Source organism: Lates calcarifer, linkage group LG18 (genome assembly GCF_001640805.2).
Source record: "Lates calcarifer isolate ASB-BC8 linkage group LG18, TLL_Latcal_v3, whole genome shotgun sequence".
In the NCBI taxonomy this organism is placed as follows: Eukaryota; Metazoa; Chordata; class Actinopteri; family Centropomidae; genus Lates; species Lates calcarifer.
Window position 1 is genome coordinate 8795985 of NC_066850.1, and position 18883 is coordinate 8814867.

At 40.7% G+C, this 18883-nt stretch overlaps 3 protein-coding genes across 5 annotated transcripts in view; 1 reads left to right on the forward strand and 2 right to left on the reverse strand.

Annotated features, from left to right (window-relative positions):
- Nucleotides 1–153: 153 nt before the first annotated feature.
- On the reverse strand, nucleotides 154–13503 carry tigarb (TP53 induced glycolysis regulatory phosphatase b). 2 transcript variants are annotated; one of them, XM_018680964.2, is made up of 6 exons: nucleotides 13370–13503; nucleotides 13029–13066; nucleotides 12511–12632; nucleotides 11077–11154; nucleotides 10860–10970; nucleotides 154–534 (listed from the first exon to the last, which is right to left on the reverse strand). In XM_018680964.2, the coding sequence occupies exons 1-6, from the start codon at nucleotides 13399–13401 to the stop codon at nucleotides 154–156; spliced, it is 762 nt and encodes a 253-aa protein (XP_018536480.1). In that variant the 5' UTR covers nucleotides 13402–13503. The 2 variants fall into 2 exon arrangements, with proteins under 2 accessions (XP_018536480.1, XP_018536479.1); XM_018680963.2 differs by lacking the exon at nucleotides 154–534 and adding an exon at nucleotides 9162–10058 and having other exon boundaries at nucleotides 13370–13502.
- On the forward strand, nucleotides 3181–7274 carry fgf23 (fibroblast growth factor 23). The gene is made up of 3 exons (XM_018680965.2): nucleotides 3181–4633; nucleotides 4714–4817; nucleotides 5672–7274. Exons 1-3 carry the CDS (start codon nucleotides 4399–4401, stop codon nucleotides 6116–6118), a joined length of 786 nt encoding a protein of 261 aa, XP_018536481.1. The 5' UTR covers nucleotides 3181–4398; the 3' UTR covers nucleotides 6119–7274.
- A 781-nt stretch (nucleotides 13504–14284) lies between the features above and the next one.
- Nucleotides 14285–18883, reverse strand: part of LOC108886219 (G1/S-specific cyclin-D2) — a 33637-nt gene continuing 29038 nt past the window's right edge. For both annotated transcript variants that reach the window (XM_051077774.1, XM_018680960.2), the window contains one exon: nucleotides 14285–17232. In XM_051077774.1, coding sequence (XP_050933731.1) covers nucleotides 17068–17232 — 165 coding nt within the window. In that variant the 3' untranslated portion in view covers nucleotides 14285–17067. The remainder of the gene's footprint in view (nucleotides 17233–18883) is intronic.

An 18883-nucleotide genomic window follows, 5' to 3' on the forward strand; every position in this document is an offset into this window, starting at 1 on the left:
CATCAACGTCCAGCAGTGGGGGGAAACTTAAATGCACTACCTTTGCTGCACGATTTAAAGGTGCCTTGGTGATCCCACTTGTGGCCCCCTTAAACTTGCATGTAAGAGACACCCGCTGGAGTCAGAAATAGGGCTGACACTCCGGAGAGGGCCTCAGGAGGGGGGTGGGGGGTGGCGGTGGCTAGGGTGAACTATCTCTGGTCTATTTTCTTTTCTGTAATTAGATCGATTAAGTAATATACAATCTGTGGTCGAGACCAGAGAGCGGTCGGCCATAGAGACTGGCACGAGGCCATAAATTTGACTGTTGTGGCATCGCCAGCAAATAAACAGGGTGGAACACTTATCTATCCGAGCATGGAGAAACTTTTTTTTTGGTTTGGACCTGGCTTGCGTCTGCACAAGAATCAGCTGAGCAGATAAGAGCGCACAATAGAAATGTACCTGCATATTGTCTTGGACAGAGCTCCTGCACTGAAGTGGGTCGCTGTTTTTGAATCGCAGAGCTTCAGCTGCTTTTAGAAACGATGTCTTCTGTAAATGAAAACCAATGAAAAACAATGTAAATAGTTGCAAAATGTAGAAGAATTCAGGAGCTTTTTACGCTGCTTTGTCGCAGTTGCCTGAATGAGGCAAAAAGAGTTCAGGTTGCACAGTGAACCATCCAGGATGGTGCCTAAATGTTTTGGTAAAGAATCGTTCCCCATGTTGTTTCTTTCACTTTATCGTTGTGTGTGTGTGTTTGGAGTATGTGCTTGCCCTGGGCCATTTCCCCTGCTTGTCTGTGTGCTCTGCAGCAGCACTGCAGTGGTGGTGAGGTGTTGGGAGCTTCAGGCAGAGTTTTTAATGCAATTACAGATGAGTCAATCACTAAAGGACTGAAGGACATTGCAGTTCGTGGACTGAACGCACCATTTTGAGCTCAATTTCATTATTTCTGTTGATTTTTAGCTTGATTTCAAACATTTCAGGAGTAAAACGTCAGCATAGAAGGCCAGAAAGTTACAAAATGATGGCATCTATAGTAATATACATTATACATAAAAGCAGTCTGTTTACAAAGCTGAAGATGTACCTTGCTTTGCAGACTTACTGTTAGTATGTGGACAAGTGTCAAATTTTTTTCTGAGATGGCATGCATCTCCCTGTGTAGTTTCTGCAGCTGTTTACTTGGAGAAAAAAAAACTGAACTTCTTTACCATCAGCCTCCATCCGCTCCTGTGTTTAGAGAGGAAGCAGGACTATTTAAATCCAGGAAAGACGTATGCAAGGGAGACGGCCTGCTGTCTCTGTTGTTTGTCTCCCCCCCCTCACCCCCTGCAGGAATGTAGATCTGCCACAGGATGACAGCCTCCTACATACCTGAGCACCCCCCCTCAACCCTCACCCTTCAGCCTTCTGAGCTCTATTGCCTCCCCTAACACCATCCACCACCGATCTCTGCACGTCCCCTACACCCTACCCCCTCCCCACCTCACCTCGCTACTCACCCGCTGCGGGCAGGGACCTTGGGATTCCAGCTGTAACCCAGGAGCTTCCTCCTCTCCTTTCAGCCTTTTTTAGTTCAAGGTCAGAGTCACGGACCAGCCTTGGCCCCAGACCCAGTGGCCGGGGTGGTCGGCTATATGGGTCTGACTGTTTCCATGAAATGGGAACTTGAAAGTGCATAAACCAACTTTAATTTATGCTTAAACACCATATGATTAACTGGTAGCTCCAGAGTTGGTCTCCACCTGACTGGCAGAAGAACTCAGCTCTTATAGCTCTTCGTAGTTCTCTGCTTCACAAGCTACTATGTTGCTGAAACAGTCCCGCTTCTCTCTCTTAATTCAGAGCCCCACCTCTTTAAAATGCAGCTCCACAACATGCTGTCCCCTCCCTGTTCAGAGCACTTGTGTTGGGATATTTCTGGGGAGGGGACATCTGCAGAGGAGCAGGCAGAGAGCAAAGTCACGCAGAGCCTCTCCTCTCCTGCTGCACTCAAATCCTGCAGGACGGCCCCCAGCCATCCTCAGGACGTGCCCTCTGTTGCTGCTGCTGCCGGGCACTACCCCCAAACACCTCTAACCACATACTGACACAGTATCACCTGCTGCTCAACCATTTCCATCAATTCATCACAGTATTCTCTTCCCACAAATCTCACGCTCTTACTGTTTGTTTTTTTTTTCCACGAGTGCCGAGGCTACCACGCTGCAGAGCAAATTTCACTCAAAGTTTCAAAACACTAAAAAGACTTGTTGCCGTTGTAGATGCGGCTGCATGCAGTGCCACTGATGTACATTTCTTGTCAGGAGTAAATGTTTAGTGTTTTCAGCTAAGGGAGATTGAGGGAGGAGACTGCACACACAGCAACGAGTGCCTCCTCCCAACCTCACAGTCAGGATGTCTGATGTCTCTAGTAGCACCTTATTAACGACATCTTGATTCAAATCAAGCATAAAGCTGTGAGTTTTCTCACATTTCTCTGTCTAAAATAGAGGTGGAACCCTAAAAGAGTGAAAGTTTGTGTCTAAAAAAAAGCTCACTTTTAAGCTTTGACCAAAAATTTATCCAGATTGATCTGTTGTTTTTTTTTTTTCACAGCTTATCATAGATCAAATTTAAATTAATTCAAGGTGAGGACTATCTTTTTTAAAAATATGTTTAATGTACCATTAGCATGCCTGGGCCCCGAGCTTGATTAGGGGTGTCTGCTTCATGTATTTTTTTTATTTTATTTTTTTTTGTGTGTGTTTTTTTTTTAACTCCTGCTCTGAAAGGGAGTGAGCCTCCACTCTATTCCTCTCATCTCTGTTCTCATATACCTCACCTTCTGCCTTAGTTTTGGTTTGCTGATGACTGTAAATTAAGAAGAAACAAACTCCAGTTATTTGTTTCTGAAAACAGACAATGCTAAGTAAGGATATTAAAGTTTTTTCCTTTTATTTTTGTACGTATGTGCTGTGCACAGCAGTCAACTGTATTCCTGAGATACCAATAAAAGTTTGTTTTTTTAACTGGTTGCTGGTAAAGTGTAATTCTCTCTAGTATTAGATGAGCTCTGGTGTAACTGTGAATTCAGCGGAGATGGAAGAAGTACTCTGATACTTTGAAATGTGATCACGACAATATAAAAATACTCCTTTAAAAGTAGATATCTGGCATTCAGTTTGTAAAAGAACAGAAGTATTACCAACAAAATCAAACTATAAATGGAGGAATCTCTGTCTGGCACTGATGTCATCATTAAAGGCACTGACTTAAAGCATCAAACGTAAAGGCACTGGCCCACATGGTTGATATATTACTATAATTGACATTATTAAATTGTTGAATTGTTGAGGCAACAATGCATAAATATCACATACCTATTCTTGTAAAAGAAGAGAAATAACTATATGTGTTATATGTAAAAAGTACAATGTTTCCCTTTGAGTAGGGTAAAATGTCCAAATGGGAGAAAATAGAATAACTCATTAAGTACAAGTAGCTCAAAATTGTACTTAAGTACATCACTTGAGTAAATGTAGTCACTTAATTTCCTCCACTGGTATTTAGTGTGGTTTATGAGGAACGTTCTGCAAATGTGAAATACTAAATTGTTCTTGATTTCCTATAACTAGAAGTGAGTTGTGGGTCTAATTCCCTGGAGGGGAAAACACATTTCAATTAGAGGAGAAGCTGTTGAACTGTCAGCCACCAGGACTATTCTTTACAGTGGCACACGGTTCAATGTGTCCTACGTTCAAACTTGAGCATCCAAAAGCACAGTTTTACCAGTCTGATGCTCAGTAACTTTCCAGGAAGTCAGTGAAAACTACACTGAATGAGGGAGTGGCTCCCTCTACTGGGGAAAGGGTGGAAATGTTGAGTTGGACAGGTGCGTAAAGGCAGCAAACAGAACTAACTTCAAACTGTTACATGTCCAGTCAACTGCAGTTAAACTAAAATGTGAGATTTTTTAAATGTTGCAAACTAAATAACTCTGAGGTTTGTACAAACTAAAAGCGCCAGTTTAGCTCAAACGCAACTAAAATGCCATCATACTTTATCCTGGTTTGATCCTTTTATATATTGCCCACAACACAATGTTTCCGGTCCAAACAAAAACCTGGACTGCTGGGCTTTAAGGAAATAGTCTAAGGTGGATGAGTCAAGACGTGTCACCAAAAATAAGACTCCTGTTGTCTGACCGAGAGCATCGGGATAAACAGACAGAGGTGGAAGTGGCCCTTCCGCTGCAGCAAACCCGCACATCTGCTTTGGGGGCGAGTTTCTTCCTTTTTTACGCAAAGGATGTGAGCAGGAGTGGCACTCGGGGGGCTTTAAATAGGAACTGTCTCCAAACTCTGGGACAACAGAGCATCTGAAAACTTCCAGCAGCTCACAGTTGGAAAGCGCCGGTTTTGCTCCAGGATGGACGTCAACAGGAGACTGGGAATGAGGGACACTGTGCTGGCGCTCTTACTCGCCGTCGTCCAGGGATTTCCTCTCGGGGACACGGCCCCGAATCCATCCCCGCTGGTCGGATCCAACTGGGGGAACCCGAGGAGATACGTTCACCTGCAGACATCTACTGACCTCAACAACTTCTACTTGGAGATCAGACTAGATGGCACTGTGCGCAAAACTACAGTCAGGAGTTCATATAGTAAGCGTTTTTTCCAGTTTACTTATTGCAGTGTGGTAACATGAAGCATTGTTTTAACTCTCTCTCTCTCTGTTGTGCAGGTGTGATTTTACTGAAAGCTGAAACAAGGGAGCGCGTCGCCATCCTCGGCGTCAAAAGCAGCCGTTACCTGTGCATGGATTTGGAAGGAAATCCGTTCAGCTCTGTGAGTCAATACTTAGTTTCAGGTCAATTAAGTGTTCCCATTGACTCAATCCATCCCTTTCACTACACCCTAAAGTTTTAGTTCTTCTGACTCGGCAGCCCCGTGAGGTTTTACGGATTTCACTGTATTTTACGCACAAACGTACTGTAGCTACAGCACATCTCAACATCACTGTACTTCATTATCATTTAATTATTCAGCTCGATTAATTGTTACTATGAACTTAATCGATCCCCTTAACTTCTTTTGTGTTCATATTTGGCACCACTACGGGCTTTTACGCATCGTTTTTACACTTTTACGGCACAAACTTTACTGCAACTATAGGTTATCTAGACATTCATTTCTTCTCATTGAACTTTTTTAATTATTCCATTAAGCCCAAATCAACAAACTGCTGATACAGCAGCGAAGTTATTTGACTTTTCCAAAGTAGTTTCACTTTTAAAACAAAGACAATGTGTCTGAATAAGACAGAACGAAGAAAATCACTAATTTCTAGGGAATGGAAACTGATTTGGCTCAGAAATGTGTGAAAACATCTCAACCTCAGTAATTTTCTACCACTTTTGTTGTGTTTTTTGCACAAAAAAGTACTCGATTAACTTCTTAACATAACAAGAAGGGAAATAAAAGATTTAGATCTAAAAAAAAATCGACACCTTTTTATGAGGAATCAAACGCCTACTGAGTAAAGTCAGTGCAGTAGCCTTTTGGGGTGTTTATGATGATTTTTTTGATACGAATGAATGTTTGTTAAAATCGACAAAATTGATGTTTAACACCTTGCATTTAGAGAACATACTATATCTCCAAACTGTAGTTAAATCCTCTCCGTCTCTTCTCTCTCTCAGCCCATCTGCCTCAGAGACGACTGCCTCTTCAATCACAAGCTTCTCGAGAACAACCGGGACGTGTACTACTCCAGCCGGACCGGCATCCTGTTCAACCTGGAGGGCTCCCGGCAGGTGTTCGCAGCGGGTCAGAACCTGCCTCAGACCTCTCTCTTCCTGCCCAAGAAGAACACGGTGCCGCTGGAGCGCCTCCTGCTGCACAGGGAGAAAAGGAACCAGGTGGTGGATCCCTCCGACCCGCACAACGTCTATCTGGGTCAGACTGAGGAGGGCTCGGACTCCCGGGCCGTGCCGGAGGACGACGCCGAACTGGAGGTGGAGATGGAAGCCGGAGACGACGGGCGCAACGTGTCCCGGGAGACGCCCCTGGCTCCGTCCACCCACGACCCTTGGAACGTGCACTCGTCCAACCCAGCCAGCCCCCGGAGCTCCGGGACTATGGGGTGAACTTTACCGGGTGTTCCCTTTACCTTAATATAAGTGAGTCCAAGTTTAACCTTGTAGTTTGTCATCATATGAGACAGAAAATATAAAACACCAGAATTCATTTAGGAAAAAGTGAAGGGAGAGCATTCAGCTTGTTCCTTCTTTTTCACACTGTCTTAATTATAAATTTCTGCCGCCAAATATTCAGAAAAGCAGTGTGTTTATACACTGAATGTACAAAATATTAATATTAATATTAAACTGCTGCAAGTCAGCCCCTTTTGCACAACTCATATCCACTTGTAACTTCTGCTCTGATATCAAAGGTTTTGTAAGTTAAATCAAAAAGGGATGTGTGTTTAACTGGATTTTACTCATCACTGATGAATATTTTGTACATTTGCAAAAAGCTTTGGTAACAAATGGAGGATGAGTGGAGAAAGGGACTTCACCACATCAAACAAAAACTAGTTAGATGAGACTTTCCTCTCAGAAACAATCACTTAACAAATCAAATCAATTTCCCATTCCCATCCATTATAATTAGCTGGCATCCTCTTATACAGAGCTTTAGTCTGAATGAGAAATGACAGTATAATCTGAATTATTCATGAACATTGTTTGGTTTTCCCTGAAGAGCCACAGGACTCATGAGAATACTTTGACTTATTCCTGATTTCTGGGGATGCAGGAAAACTAAACAAAGCCCTAGAAATGAATAATCCTGTCACTGGGGTCAAATCAGCATGCAAACATTTTTCTTTGCCTTTTTCTGTGGTCTCTTCTCATTGAGGTTTTTTTACAGCTGGTCTGAGAAACCCACATTTCAAAGTGACATTATCTCAAGACAGCAGCCTGACTTAGCCTACCTTTGGAGGAGTGACGGCCCTGTTGATTCATGTGAATCTAGAAAGACATGATTTTAAACCAAAAATATATGCATGAATATACTTAGGAGGCGCATTTAGTAGAGTTAACTTTAAGTTTTGCCTATATTTTAAAGTCCTACGTTTACTGAGTTGGATGTATTAGATATGAGGATTTATTTTTAGATTTTGAAGCTGAAACAGCAATTTCACAAACTGCACATCACTGCAGTCACTTATGGTATCCGTTGTGGTAATGTTTCTGTATTTGTGTATATTTTTTGCCACCAATAATTCATCCTATAATTCATGACTTGAAGGATTATAACTACAGGGTAAACAGCCTTTACAGAACAGTGATCTTGATATCAAATCTGAACTCTTGCTATGTGATTTTTCAGGTGCTGGGCACCACCAGCAAACACAAAAATACAGTCCCAAAGAGTATTTATTTATTTAAAACCATTCCTTAAGTGTTATTTATGGTATTTATACGGATGCTTTACATTTAAATGTACATATAAGAGAACATGGTTTGTCTTTGAATGTATGAGTCGGAGCTGTGGATGGAATCTTGCTTGAATTGACAAAAATAAACTCATAAAGGAAACATGGTCGGTGTTGTGTGTTATTTTATGCAAACCTTTGCCTCGTGGAGTTTAAATACACCATGTGCCATGTCATTAGATAAAGACAACATGTACTAAGCGAAAGGAAGTCATAAACGTATGAGCAGGTTTAACACTGACCCAGTTACTGTGCAGTTCCGCTCATTAGGCTGATTATCCTGCACTGTCACACCTCCACTGCTTAATTAGCAAACAGGTACATGAGCTAGAGCTGAGTCATGTCACCTAAAAATACACTTTAGTGCCCTTTTTATTTTCACTAACTGTTAAATTGGTCATTGTCGTCCATTAAAATTCGACCTGTTAACGGAACAGTTGGACACTTCCGCTGCAGCAGCCAAGTTTCCAGAAATTACACTGCTCCCTACCAAGAAATAGCCTGATCACAGAATACAACACCAGCACAAAACCCCAGGGAAACATGAAAAACGATTATATTAACACTTAATTTCCTGCATATTAAACAATATATAACATCTTAATCAGTGAACATTAGAGGTGGTATCAATCTACTCATCTACTCTCTGCCAGACGTGGCTGGATTAATCTTCTGGGGGGGGGGGTTTAACCCTCACTGTAAATGGATGCTTCATTATTTGCCTAGTTGATATTTCAGCTGTACCTTTAAAAAGCAAATAAGCAAATCTCCCAATATGTAAACTTAAATACTTTAAGATTAGCTAACAATTAAAGTGAAAATTATATTCTGAAATACTTTACTACCAGCATGATGCTGTACTGCTGCTCTGTGAGACCGACTGCACGGTTACAGCTCCATGCAGTTTAGCGTGAACAGCTGCTCAGAGGGGATCAAACTTTTCCCAGTCACTCAGGATGAGAAAACTGATCCCTATCAGTTCTTAAAGACACATGTCACTATTACACTCTGAGAACCTTTCAGATCAGGGATATCAGTGTGTGTCGCTTTCACCTGATTTACCTCATGTTAAACAAATGCAGTGGAGAAAAAGCTTATATAACTTAAAAAATATTTCCCTCTTAAATGTAGAGGAGCACAAGTATAAAGAAGTAGAAAAACCTGAGATACTTTAGCTAAGTACAAGTACTTCAAAACTGTACTTAAGTTTCATCAACCACTAACTGCTGTTAAAGAGCCAAAGATGTTAAATTGGATGTCAGTCTATAAAATAATCAACTTATGTGCCATTATATTTATGTGGTAATGAACAGAACCATCTAAGCAGTAAGTAGCAGGGGAAAGTATAAATACCATGAATGACAGTGATCTCTAATTTCTTGTTATATTTTGTTGTGTATTAGAATAGTAAAAGTACCTTTGTGTTCAATGGGAGCTTTATTTTATTTCCAGGGTATTAACATAAATAGATCACACTGTGTTTGAAGTATTGAGGCCATGATGAGCTGCATGGCTCAGGCTTTCAGTAGAGATCAAAAAGTGACTCTAAAAATAGAATAAATAAATAAATAACAATGATAACAGGAGCCTGAAACACTTAGCACCCAGCAACATAAATGTAAATGGACTTGAGATCCAGTGCAACCATTGTGGAAGTTATATTTTTTAGTTCAACAGAAACTCAACAAAAATTCAGTATTGTCGTCTTATATTGCACAAGTGAAATGAGCAGCCCCACAACTGCAACACAGGAAACACCTCAACTTGGAAATGCCACACCCACTGACAGTGTTCAGTGATACATCAAATAGTTATAATAATAATAATTAATTATATAATAATTATACCACAGACTTTGGTATAACACGATAAAAGAGGCAATAAAACAATGTTAAATTTGTGGTATGACACGAGTCCTCACTGGCCTACAGTTGGAAGGATGATAAAATGCTAATGATAATATAGCACTGCACAATTATTTTGACTGATCCACAGTAAAACACTACTGATGAAAACATCAGTTACCCTGTGCATTGTTGAATCCAGTTACCTGTGGTAACTCTGAGGTCTCTGCCTCTTATCTCCCTTTATTGTTCAGGATTGTTTTGTGATACATTAAATGTACTGTGCATCTGCACTTCTAACCCATTACACTATTCAGCAGCTGTGAGGTTTTCCAGGTGGTCCTTTCTGTTGGTGAAAACACATCGAGCAGCAGAGAGGACGGGGCCAGACTCGGCCCGGCTCAGAGTGAGGATAAATCGGCTGATGCCGGTGTTTGGACAGGGTGAGAACAGATGAGACATCTTCACCCCTGGAGGCAGAGAGCACTTTAAGTCCTCTACGAGGTGCCTGATGGCTACACGGATGTAGGCGCCGTGGCTCACGACCAGAGCGTGGACCGAAACGCCCTGCAGACCATCGTCAGCCGGACCACCGGAAGCGACGTCAAAGGCAGTGGCCGCCGTCCCGTTTGCAGCGTCTCCGACTGCTGATGCTCCTGCGGAGGCATCCGGGCCTGACGAGCCGTGTTCATCCAACATTTGCTTGAAAAGCACTCTGAGGAATTTTTTGAACCGCAGCTTCACCTGGAAGCAAGGTGACATGAACCAGAGCTAAGAGATCACATAGATTCTTCCAACTCCAGCAGGTCTGAGAGGCCGCAGAGACTATCAGCAAATGGCTGAGAGTCAAACACTGAGTAGAGCCTCTGTGTGTTTACTGTCAGCTAAGGTTTCTCTTTATATTTCTTTGTCCTTGCACAGACTGTAAATAAAGAAATTAGAGCTGAATCAATTGATCTGGAACAACAAACGATGAGTTGTCATTTTCCAAGCAAATGTGCTCAAAATTTGCTCGTTGCTGCTTTTCCAGAGAGGATTTGCTGCTTTTCTGTATCACAGTTTATTAGAGTATCTTTGGGTTTTGAACTGTTCGTCAACCAAAACAGGACATTTGAAAACATTTTAGAAAAACAACCAGGAGAAAATTATCTGCATTTGGAACAGCAGCATTGTCGCTGTTTGCTGAAAACCACAGACCTCCACATCTGGTGATTTTAAAACTCTAACACAGCCTGAAGCTGATAAGCTGATATAACAACTGTAAAAATGAATTTCCCAAAATATACACTGTTGCAAAGCTTAATGCAAGGTTTCTCTTTTTCCATGAAAAGTTGATTTTTAAGATAAAGAACATAAAAGTCTACTACATCAAGTCTTGCAACCGATATTTACGTTTTAAAATGCAATGTCCCACAATGAACACTAGAGGGCGGTGTTGCACAAGCAATACTCTTTTGACCTTGAGTTTCCAAGTGTCTGTTTTCATCTATTCAACAGTGACTAAGTCTGTGTCCAAACGATGAATCCTGACTGTATCTGACTCACCTGGTCTAAGGTCTCGCCTCCTGGTGGAGTGTAGTCCCGACATGACTGGCCAGCAGCGTTAGCCATGTTCTTCAGATCCTCTTTAGGGCGTCCTTCAGCAACGCCGAAACCCTGCATGATCAACAAAACCTCGGTTTAGAGCTCAGCAAAGAAACTGCTGTAGCACTATATGTGAAGCTGTGAAGTTTGGAAGCAGTACAAAGAAAACAGATCTCACCCTCTCTCTGAGTAACGGCTCCAAAACCATCTCCATTCCAGAACAGTGAGTGTTGTTCCTCAGAATTATTTCAGCTGTCTGACGGAGGAAATACAATATGGAACATTACTGACTCAATGCATGTATAAGAGCCAAAAAAATCTGTCATGGACGAACTAAAACGTCATTAATACATTGTCAGCATCAGTGAGTCAAAGCCCACAGAGACATGAATGTTCACACAGCTATTTCATATCTGGAAGTCATTCACATGCATCCTGTTTTCCTCATAGTCCTTCACAATCAGGCAGAAAACAACTGTGACATTTTAATGGTTTGACTAAGATATTTGTGCCTGATGGGGAGCGGAGGGTCCTATTTAGGACTAAGGAAGAATCAAGTAAAACATATTCACTGCCCATTCATAGGCCGACATGGAGGTTTTAAGCTCCAACTGTGACACTGTGGTGTCCAATCACAGAGCTTCCATTGGAAAAGATACATAAAATGTACTGATGATAGAAACTGGTGCAAAGCATTTTATCTAACCCACACTGTTAGTATCACTGTATGACGGCAGAGTTTGTTAAGATTTTGACCAGTCTTCATTAAAAGGAGAAAAACATGTGGTTGGAGGACTTTTGCCAGGTCTGGAATCACTTTACTAAAAAGGTCACTGATGTAAGGCTGTTGCTCAGTGGTCTTATTGAAATAAAGATTTTATTAACCCACATCAACCCACATGAGAAGCTCCACCAACAACATATGAAATGCTGCCATTCATGGTCATATCCTGTTTAAGATCACTGCACTGTCATTGTGTAGACAAATACGAGTGTAAATCTGATCTGGCTTGATTTCAATTATCAACAAATCCCATGAAAAGACCCAAAACATGGTCCATGTCTCATTAACTTACGGCTTCCCTATTTTTTTCCCCTATTTTTTAATTAACTCAGTAATTTCCTAAAACAGATGGATACTGTAGTTTTTAGCAAATGTTAATCAAACACAAGTAAATAGTGCATTTGTTGGAGACAATTTCCAGGGGCAGCAAATTAAAACACATTTGATGCTGTAGTTGGTATTTCCAGTTACAATGTGTGTGTTCATAGTAAAGAAAGAACGTGTTCAGTTCACTTTCTGGACAACAATGGAGCTCAACAGCACAGAGAAATCAGGCTTTACATGCATCTCCTTCATGGGACTTGTTGTCAGTAAGACAATTAGGAAATACCACCATCTTAATTCTTTTATGTGCCAACAGCACGACACAGATACTTAGTAAATCTCTGAGATGTGACAGTGAATTAAGTCAATAGCAGGTGGCAGGAGTCACCTAATATCTGAGATATCCAGGTGGTACTTGTTATGGCCGGGTTGTCTGATGCATCATTTTTCTCTCAGTAACCTGAATATACAGCCCAAATTAAAAATGTATGAGTCCTGTCTCACCTGAACAGCCCGTTGTAAGTTACTGGCAAACACATTGCTGAATGCGATGTCTTTGAGGTATCGTCCTGCTGCTTCCCCCTGCTGCGCACCTGTCTCTGACAGGGGAGTGTCCACACCTTGACCTAGAAACACAAAGTACAGTCTGTGCAGTCATGATACAGTATCTGTGCAGTGGACTGTAAAACAGATTACACAGGTTAAAAGATAAAACTAAACTCTGAGAGCAAAGCAAATAACTCTTAATTTTTTAACCAACCAGTTGTGGGTGAAGTGTTCAGATTCTTTACTTAAGCAATACAACAATATAAAAAATATTTAATGACAAGTCCTGCATGCAAAATCTTACTCAAGTAGTGTTTTAGGTGTCTTTGTTGTTGTGTTTTGCATCTCTTCTGGGTTGTTTTGTGCCATTTTGTGGTTATTGCGCAGTGTTAGTATATTTTGATGCTCTAACACCCACATTTTTAAGCAGACCTGTGCAGATTGATGAGATGCAGCTTTGACTTCATTTAACTCACCTTGCAGCAGCTTTTCTCTGTTGTACTGTGTTTCACCACTGTGTGAAAAAATAGTAATGTCACTTAATTAGCTTAAACATGTTAATCAACAACAAATCAGTCGTTCTGCAGTCAAATATAAAAGCTGAATGAAGAGGACTGACACACACTGTTCACGTCTAAAGTTACTTTAGTCTTGTTTTTGTTAACTGACCGCTCAGCTCACACATTCAGCCGCCATGCTTCTCTACCAACAGACAGGACACACAGCGGATGTAGAATATACTAACTTTACCACTTTATTCATGTTCACGTCCTCTAAGAACTTAAAAGACAAATTGAGCCGCGAAATAATCACTTACTGTCGTACGAGCGTTAAACTAAATGTAAGCATCTTCAGCAGCAGGTCCCGAGCTACTTCCCGGTTAGTTCATCTGCAATTATATGACGTAGCCTCCTGCGTCATGACGCAAATTAGATCACATTGCAGAGCTACGTAAGGAAAAGGAAGAGGAAGAAGAAGCAGAAGAAGAAAAAAAAGGAAGAGGAAAACAAACGAGCAAACAAACAACAAAATAAATAAATAAAAAGACGAGGGAGAAGGAGGAGGAGAAGGACCAATTTTCCTTGTATTTAAAATTAAAATTGTTTATTACGTAAAAAGCAAAGGAGACCATGAAATGACTTCTCTTTTTAAAAAGCTTCAAATATATCTTTGTATTTTGTAAATAACTTACATATTTTCTTCTATTGAGAATACAGCTTTATTTTATTTTTTTACTGAATTATTTTTTTACACATATTTCAAGTTATTACAACTTGCATACTCTGTTTGTCATTCATGAAAAAAGAAATCTTCAATCCTAAGTATCTGTAGACACACTATACCTGTATATTTATACGGATAAATAAGCTCAAACATTTATAATCATGTGTTGACTGGTTTTAGTTTATTCTAATTTAAAATGTGATTATGTTATGATATGACTCAAATCATGGTTGTGAGGTTAAGTATGTTCAGTGTTACTCATACTTGTAGGTATTTAGAATTTATACTAAACTGAAAAATTTAAGCTTGGTTTTTCAGATGTATGCCTGATATACATAGATTTATGTATTTCTGACAACAGTATCACTGGTTTTTGCCACTTGTCCACATTTTTCGGTGGTTTTGTCGCCCTCTGGTGGCAAGAGGGAGGTAGGATCTCACTGAATTAAAGACACAATATGACATGATTATTAACTCTGCAGAGAGGCAGACAAATAAACCAGTCACGTGATTTTAGCCAATTTATTGAGGAGAAATTGTTGAGGTACACTGTGTGGTTGCAGATGGGGACAGTGGAAGAGGAGCTTGGAATAACAACCACACTGAACAACGATAAAACATTCTCGTGGTTTAAACTTTGACTAAAAGGGTACCTCACAAATAAACAATATTTTGCTTTATTCCAACAAACTGATCTAAACAAGCCAATGAAACAAGAAGGAAAGAAAAAACTTTTTTGTCTTTCCAATACATGCGTAGCATACAGTATAAGCTGTTTCTGACTTAGCACCAGATGTATGAAATAACCTATTTTAAAGTATAGGCACTTTTGACTGCTTGGTGGAATCTGGGGGTTGATTTTTTTTTTTTTTTTTTTTTAATTAAAGAGAAGAAGCACCATACTTCCTCTCATCCAGACAGAAAAAAAGTGAAACCCGTCCAACAAATTCAGAGTGAATGTGTGATGTGAAGTGTGATGAGGTAATGATGAGATGGGCTCTCGCTCTATCCGTCCAAATTAACCTGAGGTACACAAACATTACACAGAAGCAGCAAGAATATGATAGAATATAAAGATACAAATGAAACAATAAAAAGAATAAAACATGCTAATCAAAAAAAGATCGGCAAACACGAGTACTTCCAGTCCCGCACCAAACTGTGTTACGTTCCCTCCAGTACACATACAACAGAAAAGCAAAGAAGACTTGTTACATATACAAAATTCATAATATAGCAGCACACAAGTGAATCACAAATAAGGCATCTTTGTGTAAGACTAGAAAGGAAAAGCTTCATAGCAGCAAGAGAATCATGTGTATAATCTATTTTACTCACTTTGGAATTAGGTCTTACAAATTATACACAAAACCTTTAAAAGCATAAACATTTTGTCTGTTTAAAGCACTTTTTTTTTTAGGAAAAAAAAACTTTGGGCTTTTGCATAACAGAACATGCATGAATACAATTTAGAAACTATTTCTGTTCTAAAATGTAATGAGGATTTGTGGCATTTCTGCTCCAGGGGAAAATGGTTATATACAAACTTTTACACTATGTAAACCCCTTCCTGCCCATGTCTATAATGAAGAAAAGTCACAAAAATGGCAGTTTTAAAATTTCAGTTCAGAGAGCAATTTACATTAAAACAAAAAAAAGACCACAACACTAACAAGAATATTTTGGACACAGTATTTGTGTAACTCTTTTCAAAGACTATTGGAAGGTTTTGGCTATGAATTAACAAATATTCAAGTAAATAAACGCACTGAATCAAAAAAAAATAAAAAAATCAAAGTCTACATGTGACTTGGCTTTCCGTAGTTTCTATACTGTTATACTATAACACCAATTATTTTACGTCTACTCACCTGTCGAGGCGTAGCTTTCAAGACAACGTGCGTTACCCCGTGGGAATCCAGCCCAGAAAAAAATCAAATAACTTAAAGAAAAACTAAAATAAAAACTAAAAAAAAAAAAAAATTATGACCCTAACAACCCACTGAACTCTCCTCAACCACCATCCCCTTACCAATCTTAAGGAGTGTGTATTTTAAAAGTGCATCAATATTGTTGTAAGTTGCCCCCCTCTCTCCAAAAATTTAAATGGTAAAAACTGAACAGGAGAAACTGCAGCACAACCCAAACTAACCCCCCCCCCCAACATCATCAGGGATTTATTTTTTCCTCCGTCTGTGTCACTCAAGTATCGTGCGACCGCAAGAAACGTCATATAGCTTAAGTTAACTTCCTCCCTGTTTCACTGTCATTCATTCCCACTCTCCACATGCTTATCCTTTCCATAAAACCTCACAAGAAACCCTCCATCTTCACTCCTTTCCTCTCAAACCTGTAAAAACTTGCCAAATCTCCTTTTTTATACTAGTAACGTGACATCACTACTACTTGACTGAGGCTAAAAATCCTCTATTTAACTAACTATTAAACACTTCTAACTGCTCTCTAACGTGTAGGAGCATAAATCAGAACACTTAAATGTAGCCTTGCTGAATTCAAATACATGTGTGCACAGTCCTGTTAACGTACTGTACTTTCAGATCGATATCAGCCATTGCTCCAGACCTCAAACTCCCATCCCCTCATGTCCTTTCTCTGTGAGCAGGCCCAGCCCACTCCTGGCCAGCACTTCTCAGCATAAATAGTAAGCAGTGCTACAGGTGCACACAGTATGATAGAGAGAGAGAGCAGCTAGCTACAGTAGCACTCCTCTCTGGCTGGATATCAATTTAAATGCCATGTACTGTATTATCAGCATTTCAATCACTACTACATGGATTTTCAACCACGATAAAACTGTGAATTGATAACTGTTTGCTAAAGATGATAAAAGAGTAACATAACTAAATGCTAGCTAAATATACATTATCATTTTTTTTTTGCTAGATTGTATCAAAAGAAATATGTATATTTCATATAATTATGTTTTTTTTTTTCAAGTATGAAAATATATTCAGGTTTCCGTTCTGGGGAAACCTAAGGCACTATCAAGTTTTCAAGAATTTACCTTTTTTTCTTTAAATAGCTTGTTTGATTACATGTGGCCCATACAAAAAGGTGAAAGTACACCCAGCCGGGTATGAATGGGGCAAAAAAAAGGAGAAAAACTAGAAATTTCTTAATTTCTAAAAGTTCATAGATTGTCACACCATCACTCGTGCAGTGACTTGACATAGATTACCAGCAGCTCGTGCCCTCCTCGCTCGCTCACTGCGGTTAGTTCATTTGGTAGAGGAGGCGTGAGCGGCGTGCAAGTCGGGCAGCGGCAGGAGCTCACAAGTTGACATCGCGCACGTCTGTGGGGGTGCTGGACTGGTCTTGCTGCTCCCTCGCCTTGTTGCCTGCTCTGACCCCAGTCTCCTGCCGGTACTGCTGGCCCTGCTGCAGGCTGGTGGCCAGCACACGCTCGATTTGCTCCTGGCACGCCCTCAAACAATCCTGGAACAAAAGGGGTCAGACTTTGTTACACACGCACACCACACCTCTGTTAGTGTATAAACGCTTTTAAGAGAGGCAGGACATTTACACACCAACCAAACGACCCTGTGGGAAAGTTTTGCCAACTTTGTACATATTCATTTTTGTCTTAAACTTTAAGGACAGTTTAAAGAGTTGTTACATTGTTTCACTATTTCTAAACACAAATACTGCATAAAAATGTAAGAAATAAAACTATCATGCAGCCAATCTGCAGGCAAAATGATTTTAAACCAACACGAATGCCTGAAATGCCTGTAAATCATCATGTTTTACAGTGTCTTTAAAAAAATGTTATAGTCTATGTACATGAATGAAATATTGTGTGAGAAACCCACATCAGTTCTTTCAGCTTGTCTCTACAGGATACACAAATAAAGTTATGCTGCCATAAATAAAACATGCTTGGTCTATTCACAGATGAACAGACTCCACAGGGTTTAATTCGTCCACCTGTACGCAGACACTAGCGTGCAAAGATCTGGCTTTTCTGGCACATCTGACGTCCGAGTTGTTTAACAGCTTTGGTCACATGTGTAGCATACCGGCAGGGAATTATGTTTTTTTGCAGTAGGTGGTCCTGTCTGCATCATGACCAGAACAATGAGTACCAGCACACACACGGTGGGCATGGGAGTCCTCTCCGACACGAGACCTGTTCATGTCTGAGGTACGGGTGAAGGGACAAGGGAGGGACTGGAAAGTCCAAGAAGAGCTCTGCAGTCTGTCAGGGAACAGATAAGCAGATCTGAAACTCTGGACTCCCTTCTTCTACCCCCCCACTGCTCCCCTTGGGGTTTACAGCACGGTCAGTCCCATGTAGAGGCCAAGAGGAAATGGCTTTGACCTACTGCACCCTGACCCTCTGAGTTTGGGTGTAAAACAGAATATAGGACAGTGGGACCGGATGTTTTTGGACAAGTTCTCTTGTGAAAGCGGAATCGTGTCCGTGTCCCTGTCTCCATACTACCCCCCCCCCCCCCAAAAAAAAAGCCCCCATCCCCCAGGTCTCTGCGTCGAAGTTGTGGGAGGTCTGCCTCCCTGAGCCGTCTGCAGGAATCTTAAAGAATGCACCGAGGCTCACAAAGAGGCCAGCATTCCTTTGAAATGTACGGATAATTGGAACCTGATGGGCTGCAGTCGGGGCGCCTGTTGTGACGGCTGGGTTGCGGGGCACTCGTCGCCATAGCAACACAACCACAAGCTAAGAGGCAACCGTGTTGTTCCTCCGGCCCAGTGACTGTGGCCGTTTTGGATTTCTAGGGCTTGTGAACCGGACCTCTGGTGTCACAAGATACCATGACATCAACGAATGAAATCACACACTGGGATAAAAATAGAAGATGCAGTATTTTTTGAAATAAGCGTACCTGTGATTCAGTTCACTCCCACTGTGTTTATACCACCGTACCTGTACACAGTACCAACTCCATTCACATTTCAAAATGTTTGTTACTGCACACTGATAAGCTGTGCAAAAGCTTATTATGATGGCATATACAAGTTATGAGTTATATGTTACATTAAAGTCTATGGAGGCCCATTCACTCCAATTGCATTTAAAACACAGCACCTGTATACAGTACAAAGTCCATTCAAACTTCAAAAGGCT

What these genes read in the sequence shown, in the direction of transcription:
- fgf23 (XM_018680965.2), top strand. Translation starts at nt 4,399, where the DNA reads ATGGACGTCAACAGGAGACTGGGAATGAGGGACACTGTGCTGGCGCTC. An exon ending in TACAGTCAGGAGTTCATATA is followed by an intron (nt 4,634 to 4,713) that starts GTAAGCGTTTTT and finishes TCTGTTGTGCAG; the next exon opens with GTGTGATTTTACTGAAAGCT. An exon ending in AAGGAAATCCGTTCAGCTCT is followed by an intron (nt 4,818 to 5,671) that starts GTGAGTCAATAC and finishes TCTCTCTCTCAG; the next exon opens with CCCATCTGCCTCAGAGACGA.
- tigarb (XM_018680963.2), bottom strand. Translation starts at nt 13,401, where the DNA reads ATGCTTACATTTAGTTTAACGCTCGTACGACA. An exon ending in AGTTTAACGCTCGTACGACA is followed by an intron (nt 13,067 to 13,369) that starts GTAAGTGATTAT and finishes TTTTTCACACAG; the next exon opens with TGGTGAAACACAGTACAACA. An exon ending in CAGAGAAAAGCTGCTGCAAG is followed by an intron (nt 12,633 to 13,028) that starts GTGAGTTAAATG and finishes TTGTGTTTCTAG; the next exon opens with GTCAAGGTGTGGACACTCCC.